Genomic DNA, 20,265 nt, shown 5'->3' with positions numbered 1-20,265 from the left:
CGCCAGCCGTCCAGATCCGACCGGGGTGGCTTCTAAAATTCCTTATATTTTAGGTCAAATTTGGTGGGTTTTTTTAATTGCAAAACCGGCGTGAATACTCCGACAGGTATATATGGTCTAAAGTGTAGTAGAAAATGCCGTTGGTTAGTGATCTTAGTCATACTTTATTGAAAAAGCGATGATGTTTCGAGGATCAACCAGTTTTCTGTTTTCTTTTCTTTTTGACGGTTTGCTTATTTGTTATAGAGATGCCCTTTTTTTCTTTATTTACACTCCATCCGTTCTAGGATTTTAGTTTGACGGGATATATCCTAATCCTATAAACTTGGACAGGCTTTCTATTCAGATTCGTAATACTACGATATGTCCCAACCAATTAAAATATCTCTTATATTTTAGGACCGGATGAGTTTTTGACAAAAACTTCGGAGTTATTTTTTTGAGATATGTTTTCAACTATTTTGTTGTGTGTGGTTTTTAGGTATGGATTGTTGTTTGGGAATTGGTATGCTAATAGAGAGGGGTGGCTATAGATATCCTTCAATGCTTTTTCTTGTTATGATTTTTTATCTTCTTGCCCGCTCTCTACTAGGTTTCATATAGCATTTATTTGCAATAATCATGTGAGGATTGAAAATATAGTTTGAAAAAAATTTAGCAGCTATATAAGTGTATTAGCAATCTTAATCATACGGGTCACTGAAACCTTTATGAGGTTTGTCGGTCGCTAAAACTATTGTACGGTAGTACATACAAAGATACACAGTATCAGATATGTGAAATAGTGATTGGTTCGTGGTTAAACGATGATCTCAATATAGTACATCAAAAGGATCTAAGCTGGGACCAGTTTCTTATACACTTGACCACCTGATACCACAACTTTTCTCTTTGATATATGTAAAACCCTCATCAGGCTAAAAATTCCAATAAAAAAGCATGGGAGAAACTAAAGAAAATACTTTTTGTGTGGTGTTATTAATTACTTAGGAGTACTTTTAAATATTAGTTATGATATATACACGAATGTTCCTATTAAAGTGTTTTTAGTTAACTTTGCACCCAAGAATAAAAGCGTAAACACGGTACTATACATGCTGAGCCTACATATCACTCGCTAAATAAAACATCATTGGGTTACTAATGTTAAGGGCAACATCAATGTATATAGCTAAAGTAGTCCATATAGATGGGACCCACATTTGTGGACTTTAATTATTGTAACATTCACAATGTATATGGTTAGTAAGTAGTATGAGGAGGAGAGAGGAAATAGAGACAAATGACATATTTTATTGTATATGGGTAGCCCATATGCTTATGGATGACTTTTGCTATTTCTCTCCTATGGACTACTTCCACAATGTGGTTAGATAGCTGAATGTATTATTTTATTGGCTATGGACTGGTTTTGAAGTACATTGTGGATGCCCTAAGGGTAAAAGGAGTACTATTACTTTCTCCGTCCTATGGTATATCATATTTCTCTGAAATTCCTTATATTTTTGGGATGGAGAGTAAGGGCCTGTTTGACACACCTCCAGCTCCAACTCTACCCCTCCTGGAGCTGGAGCTCAGCCAAACAGTTTCAGCTCCACCAAAACTGGGAGTGGAGCTGGGTGGAGCTCTCTCACAAAATGAACTAGAGTTGTGAAGCTGAGTTTAGGCAGCTCCACAACTCCACTCCAGACTTAACTCCTGAAGTTAAATTTATGAGTTGGAGCTGTATCAAACATGCCCTAAAAGTACCAACCAAGGGGAGTGAAGAAACGGGCCTTCACCAGCTTTGCATTGCGATGAAATTGCATGGAAAGATTTGAGATTTTGGCCGTACTACTAAACCTAGCTGCAGAGGCGAGCCCGTGAACGGTGTTGGTGGTGGCATATGTGTGCTGTACATTGGGGGTACCACGACATATTTTGGGCACCTCAAAAGAACAAAAAGATGCAAACAAAGGAGGGGGTTGTACGTACCACTATTGCATCGGTACTACCCCCATGATGTTATCATGTCACCGCAGCGCTCCCCTACAAATTCTACTCGCTTTTTGAGGGCACCCTGTCAGTTTTTGTGTGTGTGCAGTGCAGCGCGCTGCTGCCCGTTTGAAGGAGTAGATTATATCTGTTTGATTGTAAAAATAAATTAAATATTTTGTTAAAAATATAAACATAATAACATAGGAAGAGAATATATAGTGCAAAACAGTGGAAAAAGAGTTTGAGTTTTCTTTTTAGAAAACGTATTTTTAAAACGTGGAGGAAATAATTTATAGTAATAATATGGTGACAGTAGCTAAAAAGAATCTGACGATTCAGCCTAAGCCATAGTGTATTAGTGCTACTTTCTCTAACCCAAATTATAGGCCATCCTTATTTTCAGAAAAAACAAACTCGATAACTTTTAACTAATAATTACACTAAAAATATCTACATCAAATATTATGTATGTTACATTATTATATTCGTATATTAAAATACTTTCATGTGATACTAATATCATAATAATTGATAACATGATACGAAATAAAATAATGATTAAAGTATGTAATTGAAAACCATGTGAAAAATTATAGGTTTTATGATTTGGGACAGAAGGAGTACTACAGTAATCCACACACACATTGTCTCAAGTCGCAACACAGGAAGAGAGAGAGAGGAGGAGGGGGTGAGGATGGGATGGTCCACATGTTTCTTATAATTTGTTTTTGTTACCCTTTTCATTTTCAGTAATTGACCATATTAATTGAGTTTTTATGAACTTTGATCATGTTCTTTTTTACAATAATAAATTTGTAAATACTTGAAACTCTTTTTTTATGGAAAATAGCTGGGAACTCTTTTACCGAAAAAATGCTTTGACTTTACATTGATAATTAAGTCCGACGCACAAGTTTCCCCTCGAAAGAAAAAAAGTCCGATGCAAGATTTAGATCTAGCAATATGTTTTTTAATGTGTAAAAAACAATAATATTATTGGACAAATCTGGAGTAGGAGAATATGCGTTTCAATTATAAAAAAATGGAGAGAGTATCATATTTAGGGTTGCATTTATATGTTTGTAGCATAGGAAGTTAAATATAACGGAAATTGCACAAATATTATGCAAAATAGAAGTTCAGCCCTACTGATGAAGTAATATTATACATGGAGGTATTTGTGTAGCAGAGATTATGCATATTTCCACAAATTAGAACCACATAAATGGAACCAGGAAGACATGAGACTGAGAGTAGTTGGGAACCATAGAAGCACTGACATTTGTTATGGACATCCCTATCCCTACTAATCAAGTTTTATGTCTTACTGAGCTCACTTGCCACTTGGGTGCCTATTATATTCTCTATTAATATGAGCATATTCTATAACTGTTTTGCAATCAATTTGATAGAAATGGATTGCGTTTACAATTCTATCAACACATTTTGAGTTTTACTAATAATCTAGAAAAATATTAATAGTACATCTGTATGTCCACAAATATAAGAGATTTTGGGTTTAAGCTTTGTCCATAAATCCTATCTTATTAGTATAAAGTTACAACATACTAAATCCTAAAACTTAACATGCAAAGATGTCACATCATTATCCACTAATAATTATTATATCTTAAACATCATGCAAGCATACTATATTATCTATAATTATATAATTTATTAAATTTTAGAACTTTAAAATACAAGCATGTTGAATCATCATCCCACATAATTCACATAATATTTTAATATATCTCTCCATCATTTTTTTATAATGTCCTATATACATATATGGTTTATCATCACTTACTTAATGTTATTTCTCTCTTATCTCAATAAATCATATCACATTAATTATTTTTAGTCCTTAGATGATTAATCTATAGTCCAAGTTATCTCCCTCACTTTGTTCTCTCGTTAAGCTATATCACCTTAGTTGTTTTTAGCATTTGGATGATTAATCTATGTTCCAAATCATCTTTCTTATTTTCTTCTCACATAATGCCACATTGCCTTACTTCTACATTTGAATCTTCATTTTATATACTATTTAAATTATCATAAACCATATCAACTTATGTAATCTTATATCGTCTAGCAATCTTATATATTAGGAAAAAGTACGAATTACCACCCCCGAACTATCGCGGTCGACCGAATTACCCCATAAACTACGAAACCGGACATTCCTCACCCCAACTATGCAAACCGAATGAATTACCCCCTGGACCCAATCCGCGGTGGTTTTGGTTTACGTGGTGTACGCGTGGCAGTCCAGTCAGCATTCTATTCATTAAAAATGTGGGACCCACTCTCTTCTATGTCTTCTCTCTCTCACTCCCTCTCTCTCTCTTCCTCCCTATCTCACGCGCACAGCGGCGAGGATGGCGGTACGCACGGTGCGGCGGCGTACATGCACGCGGCCGGGGGCGGGGGTGGTTGCGAGGACGGCGGCGTGGCTAAGATGCGCACGGCGGCGAGGATAGCAGCACGCACGCACGCGTCTCCCAATATGCATCGCGTTGCCCAACAACATGTAAAAACGATCATGCAAGCAGTCAGGCCACCTCACTGAGACATTACATCGAACACTAGGCGTGCGTCACCAGTAAAACGAGCCAGCGACACCGAGCCGAGCAGACCAACTTGTGGGGAGCACGGTTGAGAGGACATCGCCTTCCCAGATGATCCGATGGAGGGGAAGGTGAAAGGGAAGGAAGGGAAAGCGCGGCCTGGAGGTCGATGGAGCCAGAGAGGTCGACGGAGCGCGCGGGGCGTGCCGCCGTCCTCGCCACCGCGTACGTGCCGCTGTCCTCGCCGCCGCCTCCGGCCCCCGGCCACGTGCGTACGCGCCGCCGCGCCGTGTGTGCCGCCGTCCTCGCCGCTGTGCGCGCGCGAGAGAGAGAAGAGAGTGGGTCCCACATTTTTTAATGAATGGAATGCTGACTGGACTACCACGCGTACGCCACGTAGATCAAAACCACCGTGGATTGGGGTCCAGGGGTAATTCGTCCGGTTTGCATAGTTGGGGGTGAGTAATGTCCGGTTTTGTGGTTTGGGGAGGTAATTCAGTCGACCGCGATAGTTCGGGGAAGGGTAATTCGTATTTTTTCCTATATATTATTTCTACTTATTGTTATCATACTAAACTCCTGCAACAACGCAAGCTTTCACCTAGTATAAAGGATTTTGATGTATAACTTTCCCAATCCATTTGGTCATTGCATTTAGTACTCACTAATACTAGTTAAATTGCTAGATGTGATATTTTCCTATCAAGAAATATCTCAGGACATCAAAACAATTTTACCTCAATTTTAAACTATGGCTGTCTGTGTTTAGTCAGCGCAAAGTTTGGATTTTGGTTAAAATTAAAGATGATGTGACTGAAAAGTTATGTTTATATGACAGGTTAATGTGTTGGAAAATGACTGAAGTTTGGATCCAAACTTTAGATCTATACACACAACCTATCTTAGAATATCTTGTATTTATAGCTAATGTGAGTTGACTCATCACCGGCATCACCTCCCTGCTGCCTCACCAGTCTCTGGCCTCTGCCCCTAACTGTTCCAGTTGTTATCCTGCAAACATCACCCGATGACAAGCAACAGTGGTGGAGGCCAGAGAATCAAGATGGAGCCATGCTACCAAATTATATACACGCACCCCATACATATTCAGCAAATTGTACACACACACCCCAACCCCAACCAAGTTCTGGTATGAGAAAAGGTGGAATACCTCGTAAAAATCGACACATTTGGTTGAAAGTTGAAACACTTTCGAAAAAAAATGAGTTCAATTTTTATAATCCTTTTAGTCGGAAGTCGGCATTTCAAGGAGATAATTGTATAAACATCAAGCTAAAAATTTACCAAACCAGGGTAGTAGTGTTTTGGGTTTGAAGCTAAAACTGTTAAGGTCCTTTGGAACCAAAAAATGATGCGTATGAGCAGCTTTCCCACAAAAAGGAAATGTTAAAATCTAGGGAGTATCTAGATTTCGGACGACTAAAATTTTCAAAAATTTCAATTCATTTATCTTACTCCATTATTACTAACTTAAACAAAGTTACTTCTTTCCTGGGCAAAAAGTAGAACAATTAATTGTTCTAACCTAAATATGAAATAAACTAACAAGTCATGATTTGTTTTTTTAGAAAATACATGAAAAAACATTGAAACTTGCATAAAATAAAGCCAAGACATATATAACAACAAAACTATAGTTAAAATAAAATAAAACTACACATCGGTTAATTAGATGCGCAAAGACGAGCAGAGAGAATTTCCACACCATAACCATCTCCAAAACAGTGGTACTAGTCAACAAGGGCTGCTGGATACATATCACGTTGCTGTAGCTCTAGCAATTTCTTGGCAGCTTCGGACTCATCCGGTGTGGATGAAATTAACTTACTTCCTCCGTTCCATAATACACAAGGGACCTTGAGTTTTTTCTCGTAATAACTACTCGTCTTATTTAAAAAATTTATGCAAATATAAAAAACGAAAAGTTGTGTTTAAAGTACTTTGGATAATAAAGCAAATCAAAAAAAATAAATAATAATTCTAAATTTTTTGAATAAGACGAGTGGTCAAACAGTGCAAACAAAATCTTAAAATCCCTTATATTATGGGACGGAGGGAGGGAGTATTAAACTCTTCGGTCCACGAATGACGTTGATGGGGGGTCAAACAGGGGAATAATTGCAAAAGATTCCCCAAAGCATATTGTGATTTGTGGGCACCTCCGATTAGTCCACCTAAAAAAAATCTATAGTACTAATCAAACTGCAAAATAATTTATTTGGAGGCTTCAATGCCGTTGACGCTTGCTGTTTACGCGAGAGAAAAAAAAAAGAGATTAACAAATTGAGAAGAGGACAGCTGATCTATCCATCTCCACATGGTTGGGTCTTGCATAGGAAGTTTTTTTTTTCATGAGCTTAACCAGGAAGCTTGAATAATACATGGAGTAGCTTTTTATAAAAGGCTTCAGCTTCTGTGTGGATTGTGGTAGAGGGGAGCTTCAGCTGAAAGCCGTCATCAGTAGGTTCCAACTTTCCTATCCAACTAGTAGTTACTAGTACTGTACTTTTAGTAGTTACTAGTACTGTACTTTTAGGGAACGAATAAAAATTCTATTTTGTAATAATGGAATTAGAAAATTGTTGCATTTTTTTTAAACTTAGTATAAAAAAACGCGAATGTTAGGGAATTACCTAATATCAAATAATTAGAAGAGGTGAGGCTTCGAACCCAGATCGGCTAGCCCACCACCTTGTGTAACTAGCCGAAAAACCCATGGGTGTTTCTCTCGAAACATAGTGCTATAAGACGATTATCCATATAAATACACAATGAACGCCTTCAAAGATCGACCAAGAGGTGAGGCGAGGCAAGCCTAGGGCCTTGCCTTCGTAATCATGTTTAAATTCTCGTATTCTACAATTCAGAATTAAAATAAAACTATAACCCACTAGTTAAACCTAGGTTTTGATGATTTTTGGCTCCGCCACTGACTGGACCGTTGTATTTTGTGATCGACGAAGTCACCATAGGTGTTTCGTTATCGACCAGTACATCGCCTATCACTAAAAAAATAATTAGTTATAAATGCGACCGAAATGCTGCCTTGCACCAACTGATAAGAGACCAAAACTATTTTGCTTTTTTTTTTCTTTTTTGCATGGTTTTGAGAGGAGGAGGGCATGAAGAAACTCAAAGGTAAAGGGGCCATGCACAAGATGTGGCAAACTTTTCATCGTTTTGTTCCTTTTGGAGACATAATCTTTTTCTAATAACAGAATAGAAATCCATCCCGGCCTTTGCTCAAACGAATTACAGCCAATTATTACACCAAATCACTCAAAACGAGTGCAAATCAAAGAGAACTTAAAAAAAACTCTTCCAAACATAAAGCCAACACAGACTCATAAATGCCAACACAAGATAAAGAGCACACAATTATTGAATTCTATTTGTGAATCTCCATCCGAAGTTGACAAAAAGCTGCATAATTGTCGTCTCAAGATTACGACATGTAGTCTTCAAAAGCTTGCAGTCTTCATCATACTTTTGTAGTTGTGCCCAGGACCGTAGTCAATATGTTGCCCTGAAAAGAACCTGCATATAAGACATATACTATGTGGAAGGTATAAACCAGATGAAACCTGAACAGCTCTCCAAAGAAATTTTACAAAGTGACACTCCATTAAAAAAGATGTTGAATGGTCTCATTTTTCATACATAAACAACATCTCAAACTACCATTTCCATTTTCTCCTAGCTAAGTTGTCCTTTGTCAACACTACCCCCTTAGACATAATCTATATAGCCTATATAGTTGAAACTAAAACCTTACATGTATTGAGCCAAATCATTTTAAAAAAATAGTTGACTTTCCATGTTATGCTTTGATCTCAACCATCCATATGTTATGTGTATTTACATGCACTTATTATAGTTATGGCAAATAAAGCTCAATATGCACTAGACCATCGCACCTAGTAGAAAGTTACTCCGTCTGTCCTAAAATATAAGCATTTTTAGCTATGAATCTGGACAATTATGTGTCCAGATTTATAGCCAAAAGTTATTATATTTTGGGACGGAGGTAGTAATAGCAATTGGATCCCATACATCCACATGTCATGTACAATTACAATTCTTAATCAAATACTATATAGCTTAAAATATTGTATTTTAAGTAGTAGGATATACGATTTACAAAATTATTTTTTTCATGTTCTCTTTCCGATATTTTTAACTATCCACTGCAACACGCAGGGTTTCCATTATTTTTTTCACATGATTTACACACTACAATTTCATAGGAATTGGTTACAAATTGAGAAAAAAAATTCTAGCATTCCAAGGGCTTTAAGGTGAACAGAAAGCTTAGATCTCAGGACATCAGGTACGAGAGTTTCCCATGATCCACTTTTTGAACCGATCGATTAAACATCGCTTTAATTTGCTTCCCTTCAATAATAATTATTCTGGGCTACTTAGTAGCTACTCTAGCTAACAGAAGATGACAAAAGCCAAAGATGCACACAGTACTCAGAGTACTAAGACCAAATAATCAAACCAAATAAGCCCATGTGATGTACCATCAACATCAGTGTCTTCCCAAGCCATATGCTTTTGCATTGCCTTGCAATTGCATTGTATGCACGGAGAGAATAATCGGTTCAGGAAGAGAAAAGAAGCCAAAGACATTGTTGTCCTCATCGCCATGGACGGTTTCTCCAACGGGGAAAGATGCAAAGCCAAAAGGGCGAGACGATCTCATCTCATCTGATCGATCTAGTACACGCCATTGATGAGACTGGCTAGTACTATGTCCCCGTCGTTAACGCCTCTGCCTTTTCTGAAAGTTGGCAATGCAGTGCCAACGGCAGTGGGCGTACCGTGTGCTCGTGTTCAGTACTCCTACGTAGTAGTAGTACATTGCATCGATCATGAGATGCAGTAGCAGCCTGCTGGAATTTGATCGAGTAGCTAGGTAGGTAGCTATAGGCTAAAGCTAGTTAGCTACTCCCCCGTCTCATAAAAAAATCAATCTAAAATAAGATGTGATGTTTTGTACTCCCTCTGTCCCATAATATAAGAGATTTTGAGTTTTTCTTGCAACGTTTGACCACTCGTCGTATTCAAAATTTTTTGAAATTATTATTTATTTTATTTGTGACTTACTTTATTATCTACCGTATTTTAAGCACAACTTTTCGTTTTTTATATTTGCAAAAAAATTTTAAATACAACGAGTGGTCAAACGTTACAAGCAAAAACTCAAAATCTCTTATATTATATGACGGAGGGAGTAGTATCTATCCAGATCTATTGTACCAGAAAATATCAAGTCCCATTATAGATTTTTTTTTAGGATGAAGGAAATAGGTGCTGATCGATGATGGCATAGGTGGTTTTGGGTGAAATGCAGTGTTGATCTAAAACCCTTTTTGCTTTTGTGATTTTGTCACTGGGATCTCCTTTCCCTTTTCTTTTCAAAGTATGATGATGTCCAACTTGTCTAGTCGAGAAATATAAGGTGTAGATGGAATGATACTAATACCGTGGTCGGGAGAGTTGGTTAGAAACTCCTATCGGTAGACGGTAGTTCATTGTCGTATGATTAATTAAATATTAATTATAAAAATTAAAAAAATAAATTAATATGATTTCTTTAAAGGAACCTTTCTATAGATATAGAAAGAACACTCTTGTTTAGCATTTTAGAAAGCGTGTGTGCGTGAAAAACGAGAAATTAGAAGTTGAGAACTTATAGTTCTAAGATATATATATATATATACATATATATATATATATATATACATATATATATATACATATATATATATATACATATATATATATCTATATATATACATATACGTATATATACATATACATATACGTATGTATACATATACATATACGTATATACATATATACACATATATACATATATATATACATATATACACATACGTATATATATATATATATACATATATACATACATACATATATACATACATACATACATATATACATATATATACATATACATATATATACATATATATATATACATATATATATATATATATATATATATATATATGTATATATACATATATATATATATATATATATATATATATGTACTTCCTCTGTTTCATAATATAAGTCTTTCTAGCATTGTCCACATTCATATAGATATTAATGAATCTAAATATATATGTGTGTTTGATTTATTAACATATATATGAATGTGGACAATGCTAAAAAGTTTTACATTATGAAATAGAGGGAGTATATTTTTAAACCTTTTATTTTTTATTTTAAAAATAAACTCACTCAAAACTCACATCTAAATCTAAACTTTTTGACCACACTGTCGTGATAGCATTGTTTTGCCAGCACAAAATTATCATGCCCGCTAGCGGGTGGCGTGAAAGTGTTGTTTTGCCACGTCAGACGAGATGGCATGCGCAAAATGTTTAGATATTGGAAATAAGTTTTTTGATGGTTTATTTTTAAAGTTAAAAATTAAAGAGGTTCAAAAAAATAATAAAATTCTAGTTCTAAACATACCTTTTCCACACACACGTTTCCCGAACAACTAAAGGTGAGTTTTCTTTTAAAAAAGTCTAGAGAAAAATTGCTTTAAAAATCATATTAATTCAATTTTCAAGTTTTTTATAGCTAATACTTAATTAATCCTATGCTAATAAGCCACCGCTTTGCGTGCATAGGAGAGAAGTTCCCAACCTTCTCTCTTAAACACAGGCTGAGTTTGGTACAATCCTTTCCTCACTTCTACTTCGTCATGTTCCGTGCAGACACTTATCGAACCGCTAGACTTGTAGTTTTCTTTTATAAATCTATAGGAAAGTTGCTTTAAAAATCATGTTAATTTGTTATTTAAGTTTTTTAAGCTAATAATAAATTAATTATATACTAATAAGCTACCTCGTTCTCCATGGGAAGGAGAAGTTGCGGACTCATCCTGAAAGCGCCCTAATTAATCATGCGCTAAGTATGCTACTGGCCTCACTTGATAGAGCAACCCAGTTTAATTTCGTTCGATGGGCATAAAAGAGTCTGGAAGTGGACCATCCAGTGTTGTAAGCAGGCCATATATAGCCCATATAAGCGTCTCCATATCTGCACATTGGCTCTCTTTGGATCCGGAGAGGCTATTAAATAGCCCTCCAAAATCTTGCTATTTAAGAATATTAAATGTAGATTACTGATAAAACTCATTCCATAACTTCTAGGCTATTTTGCGAGACGAATCTATCAAGGTATATTAATCCATGATTTACTACAGTGATGCTACAGTAATCAGCCGCTAATTATGAATTAATATACATCATTAGATTCATCTCGCAAAATAGCCTCGAGGTTATGGAATCGGTTTTGTCGGTACTCTACGTTTAATAATCCTAAATAGCAAAATTTCGGAGGGCTATTTAATAGCCCGAAGGATCCAAACAAGGCCATTGACAGTTGACACAAATACTGTCTTCTCTTTTTTTTAGATGACACAAATATTGTCTCGATGTAACAAAAAGGAACAGTATAATTTCCAATTATTATTTTTGCCTGCTAAAGCACAATTTAACACGGATAAGTCTAGAACGACCGAATTGTTGTGTTTAGAATTAGAATATGTAAACATTATGACACCCCAAAATTTAAAAGCATACAATTAGCATGAGTTGGCTCATGAATGGCTGAATGCTGGTAGCAGCTCGCCTCTCATCGAGATAGCTCTTCCATTGGCTGCTGTAAGTGTAACATTCTTACACAATAAGGATGTGAAATCACAAACATACATGCAACCTGCAAACATTGCTTCCAACTGCAAGAATTGAAGGATGCTATACGCTTTCGCAACCAAAAAAACAATTCACATCCTACTGCCAAAAGAACTGTTGACCCATTTTCCTTTTTTCTATTTCCTCATATTCCATTTTACATACATATAAGCAATAACAATGGAGAGCTATAGCTGGATCTATATCAAACCATGACGACAAAACACATGCAAAAAAGGGGTGAACAAAAAGGCCAAGAGCTGGTGGCAAAAAGGAGGCAGAAGCAGGAGGCAGGGGAGAGAAGGGCAGCAACAGCAGCGCAAGGGAGAGGGCAGCAAGGCGTCAAAATTAGAGTGCTCTACCTACAACCATGCCAACCCTTGCGAGTGTGTTCTTCCATGACCATCTGCTAAAGAAAGAGCCATGGAAAACATCATCTGTTCTTCGATGCTCTCCGGGCGGAAGTGGCTTGGCGCCATGGCGAAGTTCTCGGCGAAAGGCAGCTGCGGCATGGTCCCGGCATCTGCCACGATGTCTGAGCCCGCGTAGCTTGTTCCGGCCTCTGCACCCTCCGACCAGTGGTCAGCCGAGCACTCTCCTTCTTCTCTTACCACTTCCCTGCTGCAGCTTGGTGCTATCCCGCTCCAGCTCTCCGGTGAGCTCTCCAGATTACACATGCTTCCACCAGCAATGTTGCATGGTCGCCGGAACATGTCGAAAACTGGGAATGCGCTGCTGCCAGCCATGTAAGAGAAGTCCATACTGGGTGGCTGGTGCTCAGCCATTGCCGCAACCGCACAGGAAAATCCACCACCATGAGGTATTTCTAGAGAAGCAGCTGGAACGAATGGCTGGCGTTCACGCGGAGATGGCTCAGTTACAGGCATAAAGTTGCCACAGACAGGATTCCCTATACTTCCCTGCTCCTGCTCAGAGAAAAGATTGACCGTATTAGGATAGAAATATATGCAGACTTTTCTATACGCAATACATGAACTTTGCTTATTGTTTATTCCCAAGAATCTAAATTCAAAGATGAAGCAGCATTTAACATAAAGTTTACATCTTTCTAGTAACAAGCTATACAGAAGGAAAAATGCTCACAAAAGAAAGAAGCTGGAAACATAGACCAAATGGCAAGCAACTTATTGGGGAACAGTACACGATGAGCTACAGCTTGAACAGCAAATGAATAAATGATACTACCTCCGTCCCAAAATAAGTGCAGCCATGGTTTTCAGCGCCCAACTTTGACCATTCGTCTTATTTGAAATTTTTTTGAAAAAATCAAAAACATAAGTCACGAGTAAAGTACTATTCATGTTTTATCATCTTATAACAACAAAAATGCTAATTATAAAAAAATTTCAAATAAAACGGACGATCAAAGTTGGGCGCGGAAACTCATGGCTGCACTTATTTTAGGATGGAGGTAGTATAACACAAAGGACGGAGAAAAAAAACACCATTAGTTCCTGACCTGAACGTTAAGTGGCTAATAATTGGGACCGCAAAACTAACAATGCAACCATCATAACAAATCAATTTGATGGCTAAGGGCATGGGAAGAGCTGAGTTTAGCAATGCTGTTAGATAATAAGTTCCCTTCAGGAATGCAGGAATGTGAAAAGTCCTCTTGTTCTCACAAAATGACCAGAAATATTTTTGTGCCAAGCGCAGTACTGCTCAAGTAAAATGACAAAAAGATAACTTATCTTACCAACCCCATCATCTACTGGCCTGTTTTGTTTGAGGAATCACACCATCTAGGATGATTTTGGCATGAATACTGCATTACTCATTTTTCCACTAGCATGTGCCTGAGGAATGAGGCAATGATGAACTAACTGATGTTGGTCCCTCAAACCAAACATATCCTACATTATCCACTATCGCCAATACACTTCTCAACAATTTAATTGACATTTTTTTTTATTATTGAACACTTAACAATACAGGTTCTGCTTGTGCAGACTAGATCTTGCATTTATCAGAACTCGCAAAATGCTCTGAATTCAACAAGCATGCCAGGAGATTAGCAAACTTTCATGTTCAATGCAAATAACAATCTATTTTTGTGCAGCTCATTTACAAACCATTACCTGACCCAACAAATCAGCTTTTATAATATTATCCACAGTATGCCATATGCATATTATCAATAATCTCATGTAAGGACCAGTGAGAAAACTACTAACCTGAATGGAACGCCAAATCGCTTCCATAACCATCATATCCTCTATATTCATGTCAATGTTATCATCACTGTAAGGGGAAACACACAGTTTCATAATTTTAGAAACCATTTTCATCTCAACAGCATAAAGGATTATCATGACCAGCAAGCAAGAAACACTTAGTACAGGAAAAATATCCATATGGTAAACTATAAAACTGAAGGGAGATTAAGGCACCATTTATTGATATTTGGCCTCTTTCAGAAACTGGTTTTCCATATAAGTTCATAAGTTGATCAAAATAGGCTTCAGGTTTCAAAAATGGCTTTGTCATCAGAAGTCCTTAAGCCATACTTATGCTCTGGTCATAGAGTTTAAACTTTGCAGCACTGCACTAAGCTGACGTTGAAACCCTCCCAAACAGGGTATGAGGGAAACACAAATTCACTACCAGTACAGAATGTCAATCTTCTGAGGAGGACAGGAAGCAAAATAATAATAGGTTCTCTAGAAAAATATGAAACTAGCTTATAGAAACAATATGAAAACCAATATTGATCATCAAGATGTTTTATTCGATTCAAATACTCCATGGAACCCCAACTTCATATTGACTCGAGTATCCTGTATCCCTCTACCGTTTAGCTTCTGCTGTTATACTACACATTAACATCATAAAAAGTAACTTCTGTTTGATGTGAGGATGTGCCATGTGTGACTGAATAGACGATTGTTGTATACTATTGTGCAGCATCAAGAAAAACTTGAAAAAAACTCACAGTACACAAGTTATGCTACACTGTATTTTATGTCTAGCACAATAGGAGAAGATAACGTCATCAAGAAATGTTTACTCCTCAAGTCTATAAAATAGCCTGACAATATTGAGAACATCAAGCGAACACAAGTTTATAGGTAAAAGAACCAAATGAGTGGTTTACTTCCTCTAAAAGCATTTAGCATTGTTTTGTGCTAATTTGGTATCGGAACCTACGTTATTGCTTATTTCATCCTTGGATTGAAGACCACTTAATCTATTGGATGCATGTAAAGGGCTACAATATACTATTTTGTGTAGTAGTTACTTGCTACATCAACTTGGTATGGACAGTGGGATAAAAAGAACCCAGATTGTTTTTTCGGAATTGGCCATTGTGTGAAATAAAAACACTGAATGTCGATAACAAATAACCATATTGAAAAACAAATCCATTCTCAATTTTATACTTAGGATTTACCTCGAACAATTTTGATCAAACTGTTTTGGTGTTTTTATCCCTCTAGAGTATAGATAAACTAAAGATTACTGTAACTATCATGGTACAACAATGATGTGGGCAGAAATTCTCTCCATTCACACTTTCACAAATTAAACATTCAAACTTTGTCACTGGATAGGCAATTGTATCTGATACAAGTCAACCTTAACACTAGAACAGTAACTCCAATCACAGCTTCTCATCCACTTAAATAGTGCAGTGGATCAGGACAGACTGCACAAGCTTAAAGTGGAATAATTAAATGATCTTGTCCGAAATGCCAGTGTTTTATGGTGTCTGGTCCCCACTATCCAATTTAATCCAACGGTTGATCTTTGTTATCGATTTGATTCTATAGATAATACTGTTACTTTCCTTTATCCTATTTTAACAATACTTCTCATTTGCTTCCCTTCAACATGGTTGAGGTAGGGTATTTAACATAGAAGTGTAGTAAGGTTTGCAGTTCAACATAACCAGGCTACAATGACACCCTAAAACTCAGAGAAAAAGATAATAACATACCGGTTATGCCTAGAATGGAAAGGGCGCATGCTAGTCTGGGCAGAGCATGAAGGTTCCGATGAACAGCATTCAGTTTCTTGCTCAGCACATCGGTATGACGGCACTGAAACAGACATAACACATAGTAAATTACCACATCAAGCAGAAGAAATGGTACATTACTAAATTTCTATGTTAGTTGCAGCCTGTGCAGACCTGAAAAGGATGTGCTGCAAATATCTCTATACTCCACTTCTTTGGTCGGTGTGATTGTTCTGCTAGAAGAGCACCTGTTCTGTTTTCTTTTCATCTTATCTTCTTCATCTTGAAGTGCTTGCTGGCGCATCCTCATTTGTGCTTCTATGACTTTCTGCTCTTCCTGTAACACATATTATGTGAGATAAATGAAATGCATTTGGCAAAACAAAAAAAAAACATCAGAATATAAATTACTTACAAATTGTTCTATGCTCCTTTCCTCCTTTGTCTTTACACCACGATACTCCACAGCATAACTGGGAGTTTTGCAGAATGGACATCTTTATTGGTTAAGTATTTTTTTCATAAAAAGGAATATAGATTGCCAACTGCCAAGGTTACAAAATATAATCAAGGGTGACACAAAGGATACTGTGTAGGCTGAGCAGTGTGAGTTGGTTTCATTTGGAGAAAGCACTCTGCAAAAAAACCAACCATTGAATATAAGGGTATATGGTCCTAACAAGTAAAACACAATTGTTAGTTATAGGATAGATGTATTACCGGTGCATATCCCTTTTGAGCAACACTTTGATCGGTTAAGACTTGGGTAGTACTACAAAGAAAGAAAACATGCATTTCAGGACAGGAGTGGTTGTCAAACAGTTTGAACTCAGAAATACCAGAAGTGATAATTGTTAAATACCACTATTAGCACAAATGCAAACATATAATTCAACACCAAATATAATATACTCCTATAATACAAGTTTCATGATTTCATCTAAAACCAAATTTATTGAGTGATTTTGAGCTAAAGATCTAATGAAGCAGAATTGCAATAAAATTGCAACCATATAGAATTGCATTAAAATTCCTATATAGTAATAACATTAATTGCAGTAAGCTAGTAGCATTAAAGCTGCAGAATTTTTTTTTAAAAAATCTACTTTGTGCCAAATAAATGCAGGCTTGACAAGAGACATCGAAAATACTCTGGCACAGCTAACAGAATCAAGTTCACTACAATAGATTCTCAATCTCGGTTCCCAAGAGCATTAATACACCAAAAATAAAGTATTACACACAACAAACAAATATCACCATGGTACCTCCGTACTCTATAGAGCATCCACTATTAGAAATTGAAGGCACCCAACATTGCAGAACAGTTGGCCAATTATTCATTTATGAAACTAGTCAAATTTCCTATAAGGTCTGTAATGTCCCAACCCCGGGAGTGGCAGTAAACATTAAATTTCATGCAATGCATCACAGCCAGGCAGCCAATAGATAGGCCTATAGAATATTGACAATAATAAATGAGTACCCAAAACCTCCTAGACTATAATTATCCCAAAAAAACGTATCTCAGAATTACATAATAAAAGTAAGTAAACTATGATTAAGAAAACAAAACAATTTAGGAGAACATTGCGGACAATGTACATACGAAGTATGATACCACTACTAACTACCAGAAATAATTCAAACACTACTACTACATTTCGCAAAATCAGCTCCACGAACCGCACTAATTATCCAAGAACAATACAAACAACCCCAAAACCGTGCCAATGTCGACTGAAATTCTTGCCCCAAAACACTGCGCGTGGTCATCCATCTCCATAACGGCCACACACCACCGGCACTCTCCACAATCGAACAGGAGCAAAAGTAATCAACCCCCTAATCGAAACGCTCCACGCCACCACCCGGCCACACGCAATCCACGCCCTACTCTCGCAACAACAAGTACTAGTAGTAGCATTACGACAAAATCCCACCAAAAAAAAAGAGAGAAAAAGCTGAAGTGGAAGGAAGCGGGAGGAGGAAGTGAGGAAGAGGGGAGAGATCTCTTCCTCCCGTCCACCCGCCACATCTCCCCGGAGGCGGTTTTATACCAGGAAGCAGATGGGGCACTCCTCGAGGTCGGCGGCGGCGGCGGCGTCGTCGGCGCCCATGTAGCACGGCGCGAGCTTGGCCTCGAGGATCAGCTTCCGGAGCTTCTTCTGGTCGATGTCCCTGTGCTCGTACAGCCCCTGCGGCCTCGTGTACCTCTCCTCCACCCCCGCCTTCCTCCTCCCCCCTATCCTGTTCCCCATCCCCCTCCCAGATCTACCCTCCTCCCTCCTCCTCCCTCCTCCTCCGCAGATGAAACCCTCACCACTCCCCCTCCTCCTCCTCCTCCGCCGCCGCCGCCTCACCGTAGATACATACGGTGGTGGAGATGGAGGTGGTGGTATACGCACGCGTACTCGGAGCGGAGGAGGGGGGGTGATGGGGACGACGACGCGAGGGCGAGGCGAGCTTTTTTTTTGAAAAATAATTTTTCTTTTTTTGGCTTTCTCGGGGTGGGAGGAAAGGGAAGTGGAGACCTCTCTGCTGCTGCAACAGCTAGCCGCTACGCTATGCACAAGGAAAGGAAGAAGAGAAGAGAAGAGCGGCCTTGTCTCTGCCGCTGCGACTGCGAGAGAGACTGCGACCTCTGTAGCCTAGCTTCTGCTGCTGCTGCTGCTGCTGCTGCTGCGGTCGCTATAATAATCTCGGTGCCAGAGCCACATAGCCGCAGTTTGCAACGGGGCGGGGGGCTGCCTGTCTAGCCGCTTGTGGGGATAGCGGTGGTAGTAGTAGATTTCAGAGAGGGTGGTGGGGATGAGGATGCTGGTGGTACCTTTGTCTATGCTTTATACTACCTGTTTTTTCCGTGGTTTTATAGATGTGAGATGAGAGTGTTTTTCATGTTTGTTAACTTTTTTTTTGTTATATGTTTTTTAGCTTAAAGATGTTTTAGATGTTTTCGTGTTGGTCAGCATCTTTTGTATATATGGCGTGCGGAAGCGGATTGCAGTGGAGACGTGACGGTTTTGGGTGGGCGGGCGGTGAAGATAGATGTACTACGTAGGATGATCTCTAGCTGGATGTACAGTGAGGTGGAGGGGTTACGTGGGGTCCAGGTTGCATTTTGTATCCACGTGTTAGGTTTTGGTTTTTCTTGGTTGGCGGTGCGTAGGTTTGAGTTCATCGGTTTGAACGTCGGTGTGTCTTATTGATGAAGAAAGGGGGTTCAGGGTGTGCGTGGGGGGGGGGGGGTTGCTTCCACCAGTTTTTGTCTCGTATGAAGCGTCTAGATGAGGTTATCTCTATGGGTTTGTGTGCGTTAAGTGGAGTTTTTTTTTCACGTCACCTTGTTTCATTTGGTATGGTTGAGGTCATGGAGATATTTAATACCTAAAATTGGCTATATTTGATGAACGACTATTCAATATATGTAATCTTCATCTTAATTTATGCATTTAGAAAATAATAACCGAGAGACATAAAAGGTTTATGGGTCTACTCCATCTGATTATAAACAAGTGATGTTGTACAATACACGTAGTTAATATGTTTGAACTTCGATCAATTTCTTTAAATACTTTTGACTTGACTTTAAAAAATGCTATGGATAGATTAGTTTTTGGTTTTAAAATTTTATCACTCTGCTTTATCCTTTCTACAATTTTGTAGTAGTGATTGGTAATTAAACGAGTGTATTAGGGACTTTCACTGTCTTAAAAAAGCCACTTATTTGTGATCGGAAGGAGAATTTAGGGGGGAGGGAGTATCATCATCATTTAGGCCTGGTTTAGTTCCCAATTTTTTCTTCAAACTTTCAACTTTTCCATCACATCAAAACTTTCCTACACACACAAACTTCTAACTTTTCCGTCACATCGTTCCAATTTCAATCAAACTTTCAATTTTGGCGTGAACTAAACACACCCTTAGCAATAATTTTTCTATTGAATTTAAAACATGCCTGTACAACCAT

General features: G+C 37.8%; 1 protein-coding gene across 1 annotated transcript; it reads right to left on the bottom strand.

Annotated features, from left to right (window-relative positions):
* Positions 1-12,139: 12,139 nt before the first annotated feature.
* Positions 12,140-19,102, bottom strand: LOC4328856 (E3 ubiquitin-protein ligase GW2). The gene is made up of 8 exons (NM_001409915.1): positions 18,356-19,102; positions 17,016-17,067; positions 16,885-16,930; positions 16,711-16,792; positions 16,470-16,632; positions 16,275-16,377; positions 14,512-14,578; positions 12,140-13,239 (listed from the first exon to the last, which is right to left on the bottom strand). Exons 1-8 carry the CDS (start codon positions 18,554-18,556, stop codon positions 12,676-12,678), a joined length of 1,278 nt encoding a protein of 425 aa, NP_001396844.1. The 5' UTR covers positions 18,557-19,102; the 3' UTR covers positions 12,140-12,675.
* Between the last annotated feature and the right edge of the window lie 1,163 nt (positions 19,103-20,265).

Source organism: Oryza sativa, chromosome 2 (genome assembly GCF_034140825.1).
Source record: "Oryza sativa Japonica Group chromosome 2, ASM3414082v1".
Classification (NCBI taxonomy): Eukaryota; Viridiplantae; Streptophyta; class Magnoliopsida; order Poales; family Poaceae; genus Oryza; species Oryza sativa.
Note: the sequence above shows the minus strand (reverse complement) of the source record. Positions and strands in the feature narration are given on the sequence as shown.